The sequence below is a fragment of the Gouania willdenowi genome, chromosome 13 (assembly GCF_900634775.1).
Source record: "Gouania willdenowi chromosome 13, fGouWil2.1, whole genome shotgun sequence".
NCBI lineage: Eukaryota > Metazoa > Chordata > Actinopteri > Blenniiformes > Gobiesocidae > Gouania > Gouania willdenowi.
This window is the reverse complement of record NC_041056.1, coordinates 39,180,984-39,200,026: the sequence shown is the minus strand read 5'-3', so window position 1 is coordinate 39,200,026 and position 19,043 is coordinate 39,180,984. Positions and strand designations below refer to the sequence as shown.

The following is a 19,043-nucleotide window of genomic DNA, read 5'->3' as shown; positions in this document are numbered from 1 at the left end:
GTCTCCCATGAAGTCCACGTCAAACACCAGATTTCCACTGGATGCGAAACTACTCTGTAACGCCTCCGCTGCGTAACTGCTACGTAATCTGCTCTCCATCAATATCCACTACCTCCCTCTATGATACGTAACTGTCGTGGAAAGGACTCAGGAGATCTCGCTAATTCACGCATAATTGCACGATAAAGTGAATTGTAATCAATCAATGTCAGATACGTGACATCAAGCAACGTCAAGTGACCTCCATTCAAGCGACGCGCTTTGAGTGATTCCACCAACTTCAGTCGCTGGCAGTCGCTCAAAGTTGAAAATTTTGAACTTTTCAAGTGACTTTGAGTGACACTGTGTCGTGACATCAAATCGGCAATGACTTTCTCCCCACGTCACTCCTCTGGTCGTCACCATCTGTAGAGCTGGAGGCTGCAGCAAGAGGGTTGTACACTTAATGGGGCCAAAATTAAAGTGGCATATTCCTTAAATAAGCCTTAAATTTCTAAGTATATTTTGAGTGAACTCATCTTTTAATAACTCCGTAAGTTGATCATTGAAACTAAGTACAAGTGGCGCTGTCCATGGTAAGTGCTGTAAACGCACGGCCGGAGAAGAAGTGATCAGCCTTCTCAGTGCAGCAGTCCTCTCAGCGCTGCTTCAGGCTCTGCAGACACACACTGTTACGTGGTTGTCACATCACGAGAGCGATGAATCAATGTCGCAACCAAAAAGTGCGACAATGTTCAGTCGACTCCTCAGGTGGAATATAAGATGCTGTCGCTGAAGTCGCATTTAGCGTTGACACATCTTAAAGCCTTTCCGATGGCTGCCTCGTCACCAGCAAATCATCCGATGAGATGAATGAAGTTGGCACGAAGCCATTTGAAGTAACTTTATTACCAGTCACACCCTCACACCACACGTAACATTCTGTTATTCTGAATGTAGACAGGAAAATAATTTTGGACGGTCCTCTGACCGCTGTGCTAAATGGAGAGAGAAACCAACTTTCCAAAAATATTATTTATTTTCAGTCTTTTTGTATATTGAACAATTAAAGAAGATAAATAAAGTTTGTCTCACGAGGAAACCTGTTCTTTTTTCCTGCTTATTTGAACTGGCCAAATAAGTTTGCTGAAGACCCACCCACAATCAACATGCTAATGCAGCAACTGTGTTTGGTTGCATTTGTGCTTGTTATAGTGAAGTCTGGGCTTCTCTGCTAAGGATCAACCACGGATAAGCAGCAGAAGATGGATGGATGAATGGATGGGTGGATAATTGAACCAGCTTTTGTGACACTACGTCTTTCTTTTCCTTCTCTTAAGCTGCGTCAACCACCCGAGACAGAGCATTGATGGCTCATGTCAGCCTAGAGAACCAGCGCTGACCAGCTGAGTGATGTGCACAGAGGTAAACCAAGTGTCCCAGTAGAGCACATGTGACACAGCGCCACACCGCGCACACACAAAAAAAAACCTTGTGTGTATTCCTGCACAAACCATTGGGACAATAACCAGCTTAAAAACACATATTTAGCTTCAATTCCTGAAGCTGCTTCACAGCTATCAATCAAACATCAGGATATTTTACTCATTGAAGTTATAATTACAAGTGCTTCCACGCTTTCTTTTGTAATTTCATTACAATAAGTAAAAAAAAGGTCAGTGAGAACAAAACTTCCCGTCTTCACTCATCTAATGATCACTCTTTCTTATCTGTACATTCCCCAGTCTTCTCATCCATCAGACTATCATCATTTCACTGTTGCATCACTCTCATCCATCACTTTGTTTCTCAATCACTCATCCCTTCCCTCTGCCTATAATCTGCCTCCAGTGATATTATCAGCATTCCCAGCCTCTGTCTGTTTTTCCTTAATCACATTCTTTCCTAAACACCCTTGTTGTCATCCCGTTATCACCGCATGGACTTTATACCAGTTGTGTTGTCTTTCATTAATGTTTCAATGTCACCCAGTTGGCCCCTCGCCACACACACGACTGTATGATACACAGTATGTACATGATTAGTGGATTACTTTTCATCACCATGGGCTGTTTGAAACGTCACGGTCGGTGACAACTCGGCCTCAATTTAAAGCTGCTCTGAACATTTTTTTAAATATTATCAGATAAAGACATACTCTATGCCTCATAGATAAAAAAAGATGTAAATGGTTGAAACTGCCAGTCAAGTTTGTTTATTTTTTTGTCTCCACTGTTAACACTCTCTTATTAAAAAATGTTGGAAAAGTTTTGCACATTGTATTATGGGATGCTGAGTCCCGTAGACCGATGCAGAGAAGTGTTTTTAATTCATTCTTACTATGATTTCTTCGGTTTCTTCATCAAATAAAGACAGTTATTGGCTTTGTATCATTTATTGATCTAGATCAGTGGTTCCCAAACATTTCACAGTCCCGTAACCCTCCAGACATTTAACCTGAAGCCATGTACGGTCATATACATCACTGAATTTTACCTATCCTGTTGAATAATAATACATAATTAAAAATAATAGTCATTTGTAAGCAGATAAGAAAACATCTTATTCAGAAATATCACTTGTTAGCTTTATGTAATTTACTGGCATTTTCAGTAAGAAACCAATGTTTTTTTTTGAAAAATGAATCTACCAAACATTTGTTGATTGAATATATAGCAGTAATATAACATATCCATTACCCTGCAACTGTGAAACACAACTAGCCACAACTTTAATGAGAAGGGTGAGGTTTAGAGGATGGACAGAACTCTGCAATGTTTGGCTTAATTTCATATTTGCACTTTTTTGAAAAGATTGTTTCTCTCTGTCTGAGGCTGGATGAGGGAGCTCTGCATGTGTAAGTTGTGACAATGCATGGAGGCTCCTGACTGCTTGTCTATTTGTATTGTAGTTTCCAATGTTGTCACACTGTTTTTAATTTCAATCCACATACCCTCGATGACAATTTACATACCCCTGGGGGGTACCTGTACCACACTTTGGGAACCTCGGCTCTAGTTTGTTCCCAGTATTCCCAGTGATATAACTTCACTACCCCCAACAATAAATTTTCTCTTGATTTGGATCTTTCCATGTAAACCCCAAAATAATCATCTGCCATTGTTTTGCTGCGAGTTTTAGTGAAAAGTTTTTGAGGGCAAACACAAGAAATCACAGTAAGAATGAAGTAAAAACACTTCTACGCATCCGTCTACGTGACTCCACATCCCAAAATGCAATGCACCACAGAAGAGATCAAAACAAACTTTCGAGAAGCAAAATAAACCTGTAACATGTTGTTGTGAGCAAATGATCATCAATTTATTGATCTATTAGGCCGACACGACGACTTTTTCTGATTGAATATAAACTGAATTTTGAACCAAGTGTCCTGATGCAATTTCAAAGCTGTTGCTAAGACACAAACAAAGTATGGCGCCAACACCTGCATCCTACATGCAAACACTCACACACTGTTTCATCATGAAATACACAACATGCATATTACAAAACTGTCAAAGAAACTGAAATATTGATAAATATGGGCCGTTTATATCTGTCAGCAACACAATATCCTTCCACATTAATGTATACTGTATTCCATCAGTTTCATCATCTTCTTGTACTGACGATGCTTGTTTCTTGTCATTTTGTGTGATTTCAGATGAATTAGATTTTTTTATGAACCAATTTAATGTTTGAAACATGTCTCAATAAGTCAAAAAAAAAAGAAAGAAAACCCCTCTCACCCATTCTTAGGACTTACACTGAGAAATAAAACATGTATACCTTTTAATAGATAACGTGTAGATTTAGTGGAATGTGCTATGGCAGTTTACATAGAAGGGCTTTAGCAGTAAGGGATGCTAATGCTAATGCTACGTGAACCTAGTGCTGTGAGATATGGAGAAAATGTTATATCACGATATATGCTAATTGGTAAATGGAATTCATTTATAATCACCGACATAGTCCCAAAGCGCTTCACAGTATCATTCACCCATTCACAGTCACATTCACACATCAATGAGCTGCTATGTAAGGCGCTAATCAACCATGGGGAGCAACTTAGGGTTCAGTGTCCTGCCCAAGCACACTTTGACACAGACAGGTACAGACTGGGATCGAACCCCCAACCTATTTCTTCCTTAAATGTACATGAAATTAATGGAAACTTGCTATTCATCACATATTTTATTATATTTAAAAATAAACTTTAAAAAACAACATCCCAAAATAAATGGTACTTCTCCTTTAAGAACCTTTTCAATGAAGGGATATTTGTGACTTTTGCTACATATAATGTTGTCACATGTATTCTGATTTGTAAATTTGTATGTAGAAATTCCACTGCAATCATTTTAAACCGTACCTGTAGTGAATTTTACTCCATCAAAGATCATATATGATAGTAGAGGTTAGCTTATATTCTTTAAAAGTCCTTCTAAAGCAGCAGGAGATAAATCATCACTTCCATTTGTGAGACACATTTGCAGCTATTTTGTTTGGAAGAGTCACATTGGCTGTAGTGACACAGTTTGGAACCAGACTAATTGATGATTCCGGTTGCTCCGAGTGACCTAATCTGGTTGATAAAAGCAGTGTTTCACCTCCACATACCATAGAATCTATTTTCTGCATCTGTGTGGCACTAAACTAAACACTTAGTTTACACTGGTGTTAAATTATGTAGAATTAGGCTGGATCTGACCAGTGGGCGTGGCTTCAGTAACTGATGCTGGTTTACACAACGCCGACCTACTTCAGTCACATGGACCGGGACCAGCAAGCTCTTCTAACGGTGCTGTAAACTAGTATCTGTGGGTGACGTAAACATGCTACTGCATTAGCCTGCTTCATCATATTTTAGCAACAAAGTGGGACCGAGACCACACACATTAAATTAGTCATATATACAACAGAGGGATATACCACACTGCATTACGTGAACCCCTGAAAACACGAGGGATCAGGGCTACAGACTAGAAATAGGTATCAGTGTGTGTCCCATCAGATGAGGAGGAGGTCACTGCTGTGTCTGAGGATGGAACTGAGAGCAGGATTTAAACAGCGTCTGTGGCCGGGTTGGGAGGAAAATGCAATAAGTTAAGTGGCTGTAATAATTTTCTGTCTTCTGACAAGTTCCAGACTGAGCCACTGCCAGACACTCTCACTTTTCCTGCCCTGATACTGGTTTGGCAGCGTCGCTGTGGGCAGAGCCTTCTGGCAGCAGTGGCTGCTCTCCTTCAGAGCAACAGGCTCCCCACGTAGAGGACACGGAGAGCCTGGTGATGTAAAGATGTGTGTGTGTGTGTGTGTGTATCGTAAACGTGGAGAGCTTGGCTGAGGGAAATGAATAAAGGTTTTTATGCTTGTGTGTTATTATGTGTGTGGCAGTGTGTGTTGAGCCCGATATAAAGTTGATGGATAGCTGCTGTAGGAACGACTCGGCAGCGTGTGTGTGTGTGTGTGTGTGTGTGTGTGTGTGTGTGTGTGTGTGTGTGCTAAATGTGAAGCGGCTGTCAGAGGAAGAGGCAGTGAGGAACAGTGTGTCTGTGTTTGTTTTGGTGCGTCTGCGTGTTTTTGAGAGAACGAATGCTTGGCTGAGATATGGAATGTGGTGAAGCCAAGGCGATTAGAATTCAGATGCTATAGAAATGACAGGAAGTGTGTGTGTGTGTGTGTGTGTGTGTGTGTGTGTGTGTGTGTGTGTGTGTGTGTGTGTGTGTGCGTGCGTGTGTGAGACCTGGTGGAAAATGAGAGCCTGACTGATGTAGCCCCAGCTGGAGGTGGGACTGAGGTAGTGAATCAGCAGAAGCAGCAGGAGCATGAAGGCGATGCTGGCGGACGCGTAGATGGCGTTGATGAGGAACATCATGACGGCAGAGCTGATGATGCCCAACACACACGTGTGCCAGGTGAAATAACGGAAAGTGGGCCTGGGAGAAAAACAGGGAGGATGGAAGATAGAAGTTAGCAGCAGATCACTCTTTACCTCCACATGGAAAACTTTTTTCACTCTGGGACTGGACTTTGAGATAAATGTGGTAATTGTAGAAAAAGAAAAAAAAGCAGAAGAAGCTCAGCTTCGCGGTAGATTTTACTATTGCGCAGAATAGTCCACGTTCCTGGTGTCACACAAAACACTGCTTGGCATTCTATCCACCCACATTAAATGTATTGAGATATTTAAACCCGAGCGCGACCAGAAACCGACAGATTAAACCTTATTCATTTATCATAGAAATGACATATTTACGTTTGTTTTAGTGGTAAACCCGCTTTTATTAACTGTTAATGTCAACATCAGATCAGGGCACGGTAGGGGTTGAACAGACCAGTCAACAAGTCGACTTTAGTGTTGTCTCACGACTCTGTCCACGTGACGTCGACTAGTCGCAGTATCTGCCCCGAAAAAATCTGTGACCACTGCAGTTTCTCTGCGGTAGAGAAGAAGAGTGCTAAACCTCTACGTAGCTATTAAGGAGCTATTTACTCCCCCTTAAACATGACACTCCGGTGGGTGACGTAAATGCAGACTGGAGAAGAATTGCAAACGTGTTTAAGGGGGAGTAAATGTCCATCGAGAAGCCACAGGGGTTGGAACTGTCGTCACCTGCGGTCACAGATTTTTTCGGGTTACAGATTTTGGCACAACACCGGCACTCGGCTGTCACTCGGCTCGGCTTCGGCTCTTGGTGATGTCATCGACTAGTCGACGTCGACTCGACTAGTATGCAAATAAAGTTGACCTTTACACTTATGTAGTCGTTCAACCCCTAGCGCACGGGTTAACAAGCGAACGTTAAACACAAACAGGTGCACAACAGACCCAGTGGATTCATTTACATAATCCACATATCAAAACTAAGGATAATCTATATTCTTATTGCTACCGCTGTAGCAGTGAGTTACAGTACGAATGCCAAGAACGCTGCACGCAAGGACACCATGTTAACAAACCGACCACCAGTTCTATATCTGTCCAAACCCGACCCTCCCGTTGAGTACCGTTGGGCTTCCGTCAGGCATCCATCTTTCACTTGCAGTAAACAGTGACGTGAATGATGAGTAAATAATTAACCGTGTTACAGTATCAGCTGCGCTGCCGTGAAGAGTTAATGCGCTGGCTAGGCTGATGACTAACGGCCGCCGTGTCACTATGGAGTCTTAAGGTGCGTTCACACCGAACACGACCGCAGCGCTGCAGTAGTTTCCATCGCCCCGATGTGTCGCTTACACATAGCGGTGCTTTTTGGTCACTCCATCACCTCATCGCTCTGGTTTCCAGAAGTTAACCACTTTAATTTTGCCCCAATAAATTGAGAAAGCCGTACGTACAGCCTCCGTAGCAGCCGTCTGACGAAGTCGAGCGCGACATCATCGCTGAAATTACACGTGACGTCGCTTTAGGGGAGATAACTTGAGATCGCGTCATTTACATTGATTTTAATGTAATCGCGTTGCTTCAGTCACTTCAGTTGCGTTCGGTGTGAAAGCTTTATTGCTATGCTCCTTTAAGCTACAAAAAGCTAGCAGAGCTGAGGACACAGATATGAGATTACACACTTGTTCTTTTCAAAACCAAGCAGATGTCCTTTTAATAAAGTAAATAATCTGAATCACATCAGATTCTTTAAAAATGCTGACCTGTTTCTTTCCTCTGTTGTGTCCTTCACAGTCAGTGTTACTTTTCTTTCCTCTCGACTTCACCACTTAAGGTTCACGTTGCAATCCTCATCTAAACCTCGTCTTCATCCTTTCTGAGGGAGGCTGTAATTACGGTAAAAGCTAACCCACCCAATTTTCCCTCCTCCACCTATCCTCCCCTGCTCAGTCACCTCACTCTCACCCTCACTCCTGTTGCTCTTGTTCTGCAGCGGCTGATGTCATTTCGCTGACACAGCAATTTAATTCAGAAATAAAAACAAAACTGATGAAGACGGATGGAATAAGTTTGGCTTTGAGCCAAAGAAGACGTCATTAAAAATGGGAAGTGGGAACGGAAATGTAACCTTTTATATGCACCTGCACTTAAACACAGGCTGAAGGTTTAAAGTAAAAGGTGAAAGAGATGTTTAGTGAGGAATAACAGAAGACTGAAAAAACCCTTTATCCATAATAATAGATCTACCTTTAAATAAAGAAATTATCATGGCTTTAAGCATAATGGAACACATGGAAACCAGGGAAATATCACAGAAATGAGTTACATTCGCCAAAATAAAAAGCTAAATGGCCTCAGAGAACGTGAATTAGCATATTTATGATCTTATCACTAAGAAGCAGAATTAGCAATTAGCAGCATGCTAACCAGTATCATAATGGATTAATGGTAGAGGCTTTTCTCTGTTAAATGTTGTTAAGGATTTCATTTACTAATACTGGAATATGATTAAATGAAGGAAAAAATGTGATTGTTTAGAATTCCAAAGGGGATACGACTGTTTGAACCCAAGTACAGGAAGTTAATGTCACATTAAACAAATTAATAAAGAATCTTTTTTCTGATTTGGCTTTAAAAAGATACACGGAATTAGTGTGCTGACGTAAAATCCAAAATCAATACTGTATGTAAATATTACGTGACAATGCTGTAAAGCTCATATCCTTTTTTGGTGAGCTGATATTATCAGACGTCACTAATATATATACACGTGTACCCTTAAATTTAACATGTAGAAAGTACTGTAATGTTTTTATCTAGGATAAAAACAATCATTTTAGCTCACAATAACTTAGCTCTCGGTTAGCAAATAAAAATAATCCTTTTTTAAGAAAAAAATCTGCCAAATTCAGTTACAACTTGGCTGAAAAAATTGATGCATATATTATTACCGCTGCATGCAATAAACATGAGTATTGAACATGATAGTTAAAGTCTAATCCTTTGTCTGTTTCTCTTGTGTAGATATTTTCTCACTGACAGTAGGAATGTAGTCAAACTTCTGGTTGTATTCATCCTCTTCAGTTTGATTTATCATGTGATTTGATTGCAATCATCGTCATTACATAACTGCCATCCAAAAATAATGATTTTACTTTATTTATAAAAAGTTAAATGCAGGTGTCCTTTTTGATTCAAAGCCTATGTTTCATTGTTTACTTTTATTACACTTGCAATAATTGGGCTTTAAGACAAAATTAAAATGAGAGAAGAAAAAAAAAAAAAAAAATTACTTCTAGTACATTATAAATAAAGGGTGACATATATGTTTAATATTTTGAGTTAAAATATAATTAATGTTTTCATAATTAGTATCCAAAATCATATACTATTGTATTATATTGTTTGAGTAAAACATTGTTAAAATCAATTGTATGTAATTGAGAAACCAATGATGATGCACAGAAAAAAATATTAGAATGTTTGCACTTTTATTGAAGTGCAATTATGTTAAATCAGGATTTTAACAAGAAATGCTCCTGCTTGATGATTTGGTTCCAGAATACATTTAAAAAGGCCAACATTAGTAGCAGTGGTTCTCAACCTTTTCAGCCCGTGAACCCCAAAATAAAGATTCCAGAGACAGTGGGACCCCCACTGTAGCTGAACACAGGCATGAACAATGAAGAACAGTCATGTGGAGACAGGTCCATCTAATGGGGGGGTACAGGGGAGAGATTTTTGGGGTCCATCCATAAAGTCAGCAAAATGATGGTCCATTGTTCTATGAATCTGTGATAACCACATTTATTTATTTATTCAACTGAATAATATTCACTGTTATCCAGGATGTTTACTATTATTTGTGTCATAGTATATAGTCATTTAAAACATTTAAATCCTTGTTTTAATTAGAATTAAAATGGGTTTAAAGGTGGAAAATGTGATGAAAGTGGATTTTAAAAACAGGGAAATTGGTTAAAAGTTGCAAAATTGGAGTGGACAATAACAGACAGAAAAAGTGGTAAAAATGGTTCAAAATATCAATATTGAAACAACTAGTATGAACAATTAGTTTAAACTGACAAATAATGGGCATGACAAATAATAGTGTGGTTAAACTGGCAAAAATAAGCATTAAATGTGGCGAAAAGAGGTAAAAAGTGACAATAATAGGTCAACATATGCACCAATAAGGTGGGAAAAGTGATGGAAGGAGTTTGTAAGTGCATGATGAAAATGTCTTGGAAGTGGAAAAAGTGTGTGTGTGTGTGTGTGTGTGGGGGGGGGGGGGGGGGGGGGGGGGGGTAATGCCATTTGCAATTACAGTAATGCAATTAGTTTTAACTGGCAAATAATGGGCATGACAAATTGCAAATGTGGTTAAATTGGCATAAATAAGCATGACATGTGGTGAAAAGAGGTTAAAAGTAACAATAACTCAACATGTGCAACATTAGGTGTGAAAAGTGTTTTTAAAGGTGCCAAAAATGTCTTGAAAGTAGAAAAAATGTGCAGAAAAGGCATTTAAATTTGTTGGAGAAGTGGCAGAAATGGGAGTAATGTAGCAACAATTCATTAAAATGAGCAAAAATATGGCATGAAAAAGTATTGAAAATACGTTAAAATATGGCAAGTTTGGTGCAGTTGCAGAAAAAGTTTAGTTTATTTTAGTTTATTGAAGGTATCTGGCGACCCACTCCTACTTTCTGGCGACGCTAAATGAGGTCCTGACCCCGAGGTTGAGAACCCAGATCTAAAGCAGTGGCTCTTAACCTACTTGGAGGTAGATTTACCAAACCAATATAATTTATTCAAAACATGTATATATTTTATTTGTACACACATGTAGGCCTTGACCCCTAATGATCCCCAGCTGAGCTTTGATTGAACCCAGGTTGAGAACCACTGATCTAAAGTGTTTATTTCAGAGTAGGATTTGAACCATTGCTACTAAAGACCAACTAAGGTTTGTTCATATTTAACAAATTATATTCCAGTGAGTCACCGCCTCTTCCTTTATAAAAGACAAGTATTAGAGACTAAAATTCATCTCTTGTCCTATGATTGTGAACATGAACCAAAAAGTAATTTACCTTCACCAAAAAAAAATACAATATATAATCACATTTTAATATCACAGCAACCTAAAAAACCATTGATTGTAATTTAAAGTCAGAATTGTCTCCGACACCTTTTTCTCTACCATTATCAACTCCTACCTCTCCATTAAGGGATAATGATCCCATAATAACCTCTTCTCCCTCATCTATCCTCATACGCTTGATGATCCATCTGGATTTTTACACCCTCCCAATCTCCTTTAATAACACAGCTCAATCACTTTGTCTCGTATTTGGACAAAAGGACAAAGTAAGAGGCTTGTGTTACTGGAGCTAATGGTTGAGCATCAGGTGATATTGGACTTGAAAAGGGTTTTTCTCTAAAAAAAAGCAACAAAAAAAAAAAAGCTTGGTCTTTTTTGTTATTATTCAGCGTTGCAGTTTTGCCCTGAAGGTCAGCACACTTTCAAACATTTTGACATCAGTGTTTTGCACTGAGTGTCCTGAGTTCCAGCCAGCGACGCGTGTAAAACTGTGAGCACACGTGTTTTTTTATGCAGCATGTGTTGAATTAGGTTCCAGTCCAAGCTGCTACGGCACACCCAGAGGATCTCTGCATTAAGCCGGGGCCACTGCTGATAAAGCTGCAGCCAACACAAAGCTCTCCCAACACATTGCACACATGAAGATAAAACTGCAAACGGGCGTTTGACTCGGTGACAGAAACGAGACGAGGATGTCAGGCAAACAGCGTATCGTCACTCTCCTGTTCTCAGCTTTGTACAAAAATCACACAAATCCACTTCTAACAAGCACGCATCTTTTCCGCTACATCATAATTTACGCTACGTCCGCTCTCCTGCACAACAGCACATTTAAAGGAAAGGGAAATATTTCTGCTAAATTAGTTATGCTAATTACATAGCAGTTCTCGGGGGAGCGACGACGCTAAATGGCTTTTAATTCTTTTTCGCCTGGAAAGAGACGTGGGAGAGCGCCAGGGAGAGCGTGAGCATTGGGGAAATGCAAACACAAGCAAACAAACAAACCCGAGTCAAAGCACTAAGCACAAACACAGCTGGGATCCCAACTCACCCAGTGACACTTACACAGTTTAAAAGTCAGGGTGACAAACACGTTGCCTTATTAGCTTTGGGGCTCCACTTTAGCCGATATTAAGCAGATGGAGGGAAAAGTTTGGAAGCAAACTTTGTGTCCTGTAGCCTTTCGCTGCAGTCACAGAGGGCGATAACGCCACATGAAGAGATAACGTGCAGAGCAGTCGTGTGCGAGGGACACACCAGAGGACACACTGTGTACTGAGTGAGCGTGACAGAGCTTTGATTTTCCCATAATAACCCATTGATACACTGTGAACACTGTGTCCTGGTGCTTACAGTGCTCTCTGGTGGTCGGAAGGCAGAATATTTCACTAAATAATGTTACAAAAATGTAGGGCCTCATAAAATCATTTTAATTTTTTTATTTTTCCAAATTCTGGGTTTTCCGCGTTATTTTCTTAAATTCAGTTTTTTAGAAATATTTACAAATTTTTTCAGAAGTTCTTTTTTTTTACTCCTGTTTACTGTGAGGAAACAAAACAAATAATAATAAAAAAAACAACCACAACAAAAAAATAAATAAAAAATAATATGTATAGAATAAATCAGTGTTCCTCAAATAGGGGTACACAATGGCACTACAGGGTACTTATAGATATATATGATGTAGATGAATAGATGGGTGTGTACATGTACTGTATGTATATATCTATGTACTTGTATAACCGGGTGCATATGTGTGTGTATAGATATATGTAAAATTCTGGACATAACCTTTTCCCCCTTTATAACACTTACAACTTAATTGTAAATTGTGTTCTACACACACATATATATATATATATATATATATATATAGCGAAACCATATTTTTATTTTATTTTCTTCTATTTTATTGTTTTGCACAATTTTAATATGTATCCTTTTCGTGTGTACATTGTTCTATGTCACACTTGCTTTGGCAATGCAAACTTGTTTCCCATGCCAATGAAGGAGAGGAAAATTATGAAATGAAAGAATTAAAATACTGGAACTTATGTTTATATTTGGTTAAAAATGATCATCATAATAATGATGAAATACATCCTATCTGGTGGACATGCCAGAAGATGTTTGGGCCTTCAGTAAACAACTTAGCATATGCCTCAGCTCCCTGTAATTTGATCAGCTTTGAGCTACAGTATGTACATTGATTCATATCACTAATGATTATTCACATATATGCATTGTGGCTTGGGTGACAGTCTCTTGAAATCCAAATGTTAATTGGGCCATAACTGTATGTGGTAATGTAGGGCTAAGCTTTACACTGATCTGATCGGCTATATCGGAACGGCCGATATTTTGCATTTCATGTAATTAATGAGATCGGTTGTAATGTCTTAATTTGCCCAACTGATCAATGATGTCATTGGTGAGATAAAACTTTCTGTAGATGCTCGATTGCATTGTTTGATCGTCTCATTTACACCAAGTTGTTTGCTTTACGTGACACGGCTTTATTTCACTTCATTTGTGCACAAAGGTCAAAACCTGTGAGAAAACAGCAAAAATGTCTCTCGGTTGGAGCGGAGCGGCTGAGCACCGGACTTCTTCCCCAGTCTACTGCCTCTGAAAGCGGGGACAGTGTCTGCTGTTAGTGTGTGTGTGTGTGTGTGTGTGTTTGTATGTGTGGGGGCTCGTTTTGTTTATTCAGCCCGAGCATGTTAAAATGGAGAGTCCCAGATGCGCTCCAGTTTACTTTCGCTTTCATACCAGAGACTTCTGTCCGTTTCATTGTGATGGTGGAAACAGAAGCACGCGTGTGTGCGTGAGAAGTGTGTGTGCCCCACCTGTACACCTGTGAATACGGACTATAAGCAACAGCAGGTTTTACGATGCCACAGTCAGGAAAAATGTGTTTGCTCCTAATGCTAATGCTGATGCTGATGCTGATGGAGGCTTCACATAGTTCCACTGTGGTCTGCCTCCACAGCTTCATCTCCAACTCTCTTGTGGTCGACACAGCTGCTGTTCAGGGACTAAATTAAATGGTTTAGCTCACATTTACACTTGCAAGTGTTTGGTCTGCATTGCATTTTAAAAAGCAGAGCCTTGTGCGTGCAATGTTATGTTCAGGTCTTGCATGGAAATAGCCAACTCTTCCACTCCTTCACAGTCACAAGGATGCATTTAGGTTCAGAAACATAGTACCGATTGATTTTCCTTGAATCTCTATCAGGTCGTACCAAAGGAAAAACAAACATAAAAAAAACAACTTGAATTGGTGATCGTTGCTGATCCTGATCGTGTAAAGTGTTGGGCCCTATAAAACCCACGTCAACAGAATCACAGAATCGACCAATGAAAACAGAATCCACTGTTGAACGCAAAAATTGTCATCGTCATCTTGAGAAAAAGTACGTTTTTTTATGGGGAAATGTTTCCAGGGACCGTTCATGTGTTACACCGCCCGCCCCCCTCCCGTCCTGGCCGCTTCAAACACCGTCTAAACCACCCGAAACATTGTCTAAACTACCTAAAAACTACGCAACCCATCATTCACTCCTAAATACGGAGCCACAAGTTCCTGCTTAACTTTACTGTGTCTGTGAAGCTTTACCTGTTTCTCGCTGCGGAGCTTCATGAAAACATGAACATCCTTCGTCAGCTTCACCTGCTCAGAGCGTTTGAGAAACATCTCATCAGAGCTACAGAAGATAAAGTTGTTTGTTGTTGTGGACGAGACCACCGATGCCAGGGATTTTTGGGTATGAAACATCGTACGCTAATAGCTTCTAATACTGTCAAATATTCTGGTCTTTTGTGTCCATTTATTTTTGTTTAATCATTATAGTCTGAAATGATGTCATCAGGATCATTTAAATTAGGTTCATTTAAATTAAGTTGATCAAAACTTAATAAACGTGCTCAGATTCAGTAAATCATTGAACCCTGAGGGGGAATTGAGTGACATTAATGGTGTCCCATGTCAGTACCACTAATATCTACCTTTTAATTGTATTTCACTCATTATTTTAAATTACATTTTTATTTTTGACATACATTTTTGTTTAATTCTTTTCTACTAGTATTTTTTTTTGTTTTCTCACAGGAGAAAAAAAAAACTAAACTTTAAAAAATGATTGTGGAAAATGCGGAATTTGGAAAAAGAATTTAAATGATTTTATAGGGCCCTAGGAATGTAAGAAAAATAAATTGACTCTTTCTTGGGATAGAAAACAATTTATTCTTAATGCAACTTTTTCTTCTGAAGTGCGTGGGATGTACAGCAAATGTAATGAAATGACATGGAATGACCCTGGAAAGATCCTGGATCATTTTGTAAAATGAATATCTCTTTATGTTCAGCACTTTGAGCTGCTTGTATAACACCTCCTGCTGGTGACTTTTTGCATGACATTCTCTAGTCATAAATACTGTTTCCCTTTGTGTTTTGCTGATACCACAGCATAGCCATGAGCTACACATTTCTTCCAAGCCTTTAAAGTGTGAATGATCAGGATCACTGATCCAGATAACTGCCAATATCTGACAAAGAGGAGATTTGGAGCTTGGCTGAGGTTTGATAATGCATTCCAAAGCACATCCCAGTATATATTCTAAAAAATCAATTGGGAAGAAATGACTAACCAGTGGACTATAATGACTTGCATTTGCAGCAGGAATATTACGTAGGTGTCCAAATCTTTAAATCTGCCAGACTTTCTGGTCCCAGTATGACAGGAAGTCTTTCTGAATAGAATCACTTCACTTCATCTGTTCCTGGCTTTGATGGACACACATTGAAGCCTTTAGCTCTACATTACATCTACGCAGCAGCGTCCTCTTACAGGTGACTTATTTCTCTCCTTCCTTGTGAATGTTCTCATCCAGGTATTCAATCACAGCAGTCATGTTTCCTCCAGTGCATGCTGTCCTTTAAATAAATACATGGAAATGTGGAACTCTGATATGCAATAAAACCAAATCATACCAGAGCCAACATTCATGGAAGAGCTGAATAAATGCCTTTTGCTTGTGTTTGTTTTCCTGATGTTCGGAGTTTTAGTGTGAGTCCAGCAGCAACTTGTGTGTTGTCCATGTCAGAAAGCCCACACACACATCTTCCACCTCATTTTCAACTATCACTGCAGGGTAATATATATATACTACCCTGCAGTGATATATATATATATATATAAAAAACACCAAAACATGCAGCAAGAGGCAATCTGTCACAACAATAAAGTGATACCTGGTGTTTAAGTAGTTTCTCTCCCCCAAAACAAATAAAAACAAGCACTTATCACGTCTGAAATGTATTACACAGCCACTGGAGAAGGAGAAAAACAACCCTGACGATTGGATTCAGGGAGATTTTTTTTTTGAGGCACTGCACACAAAAATATGCTTCGGCTGTGCGATGATGACACGTCGCTGTGCGTGTGTGTGTGTGTGTGTGTGTGTGTGTGTGTGTGCGTGTGTGTGTGTAAACCCTGCCCTTGGGTTGTGTTACCGTGTGTGTGATTGTGTCGTTGGGATGTTCTTTATAAATCAGGATCATTGCAAGTGTCTCAGGAAGAGATTGCAGAGGAACACAGTTGAGTTTAAACACTCCAACATGATCATCACACACTCGGCCCCGCCCCCCTGACAAATAAACAAATATATTCCCCAGGTTTATTGCAGCTCCCCATGCAATATGAAGCTGAATGCTATGGCCAGTTTTATATCTTTTCATTAGTGCACCATCGCTATAGCTGCGAAACAAGCACTACCTTGGACAAATACATAAACAAAGGCACAGCTACAAACAAACGGGAGGAGGGAGTACATTCAGTGTGGTAAAATACTGTAGCTTTAGCAGCCACAACATGCCTTGGTTTGGATGGGCAAAGGGAGTGTGCATTAGAGTGTGCATTAGAGTGTGCATTAGAGTGCAACGTCCATTTTTTCTTTTTTCTTTTTATTTTGAAGTGCAACGTCCAGATTTACACAGACATGTCCTCTTTCTTTTTTTTTCCGGACCATCCAGCCAGATTTTACAAACTTGTCAAAAAGTCCGGGTTTCCCAGGGACCCTGAACTCATGTAGTGGAACACGTACATTTAAATGACCATAACTGTGCTAATATTTGCTCTGATGGAGAAATTCCAGCAGTTTCTGAAAGCTAATAAGTTGCTCTCTAGAGTCCATATCATTAGGTCATTACGTTAATTTTACACACACAAAATCATTAAAGAGTAACTAAACCCCAAACCCACTTTTTTCTGCAAAATACTGTATGTATTTGGGTATTAAGTAGTGCTGCTGATTGATCCTAGTCCAACTTTTAACATTTTAGTTTTAGTTTTGTGTATTTAGTTTGTAAAATGTTACAGTTAATGGCCTCTAGGGTTGAACGCTGGCTATTACTATTGATTTTTGCTATTGGCTGAGTCTGTGATGGATTCTTTAGATTGTCCTGCGTCATCAACTTTCACTGTTGGCCCCGCCCCTCCTATAAAAGCTGAGAGGAGGGAGCAGGGTTTCCTCCAATCACAGCCCTCAGTGAGCAGTGATTGACAGTTTTAATGAGGAAGTCTAATGTTCCGTGTGTGAAACAGCCGCTGTAGCTGTGATGTTTTTGACTCTGAGGTTCTATAAAGAGCAGATTCTGCTCTAATCAGAGGGTTCATCAAATGTGTATTCCCGTCTGTGTCTGTGTGTGCATGTACGTCTTATTGCTATGTGCGTGACGTGATGGGAGAGCGGGACAGTTTGCCCCTGAGTGGTGTCTGTAAGGCTGTGTATGAGCTTCACATTGTGATAGTGCGTGCATGTGATAGTAGTGACACATTTCAGCCAGGAATAAATAGTTGCTCCCTGGTAAAGATAGTAGCTCGAACAACTGGTATAATGATAAACTTGGTGATATTACAGCCTGTGCATAAAGTACGGGTCCAACTTTACTCTGCCTTTGAAATGTTTCTGGATGTTTCCAGGCTTCAGTGTCACCCTAAGGTTTCCATCATCTGGTCTAGACCTCCTCACTTTATCACCTCTCATCTCCACAGACAACAGACCAAATAAAGCTCAGAGTCAGCATGGGACCATGTGATGTAAACTTTCATAGTTATTTATTGAAATGTATATTTAATGATTTGTTACTGTTTGTAAGCCTTGAGTTTTTTCTCTTTTTTTATTTCTAGGAGGAGATGTTTCTCATTGTTTCAATGATTGAGAGATTTTAAAAAGGTACACATGAGATTTTTCAAGTACAGTTAGTTACAATGTATATTAAAGGTAACTGTCATTTTTTAAAGTGTTTGTTGTAAAGAGATACATTAATTTGTTAAACCTTATGGATAACAACTTATTGTATATTGTATTTTGCCGTTACAAGGTAGATTCAAGAAAACATCGGCAACTTTGAGTATGACGAGGTCGGCCAAGGTGTCCTAGTGTACATGTACCTGAAATTAGGAGCAGACGCCCACTCGAGGGCAAGGCAGGCCAAGTCCACAGCCGCGTACACCAGCAGGAAGAAGATGGTGACAATACTGGCTATGGTGTTGAGTTTTCCTGAGAACAGCACCAGCTGAAGTTGGAGAAAAGAAATGGAAATTTGATTAAAATTCAACACAATGCGTTGTTTAAAAAGTCCCTCAAAGACGCATTTCAAAGCTTTCCATATGACCTTTTCTAGAACACGCCCACTTTTACTGCCAAAAACATCGGAAAATATCAAATGCGAAGCGAGATCTGCATGTCAATGAGTCGTCTGAGTAAGGCTGATGTCATGAAGAGTGAAATTTATGAATTAATGCATGCATTTGATTTATGAAATTCAGCAGACTGTTTCAACTAGCAATTAGAAACCCAACTAGGCTCATCTAATGCCAGCTATTCTTTTTTTTTTGTTAAAAATATATATATATTTTTTTTAAATCTTATGCTATATAAAGACTCAACATTGACATCACTAAACAACAGATATGGATTCCTGTTCATATATGAGGAAACTAAAAGCTTTTACTCAGTGAGCTAAAGAACAACAATACAAACAGTCCAGTCATTGCAAATGCAAAT

General features: G+C 39.4%; 1 protein-coding gene across 1 annotated transcript in view; it reads right to left on the bottom strand.

Moving 5' to 3' along the window:
- Positions 1 to 19,043, bottom strand: part of LOC114474184 (solute carrier family 12 member 9) — a 123,094-nt gene that overhangs the window by 14,776 nt on the left and 89,275 nt on the right. Inside the window, 2 exon segments of the mRNA XM_028464288.1 lie at positions 5,726 to 5,918; positions 18,428 to 18,552. Coding sequence (XP_028320089.1) covers positions 5,726 to 5,918; positions 18,428 to 18,552 — 318 coding nt within the window.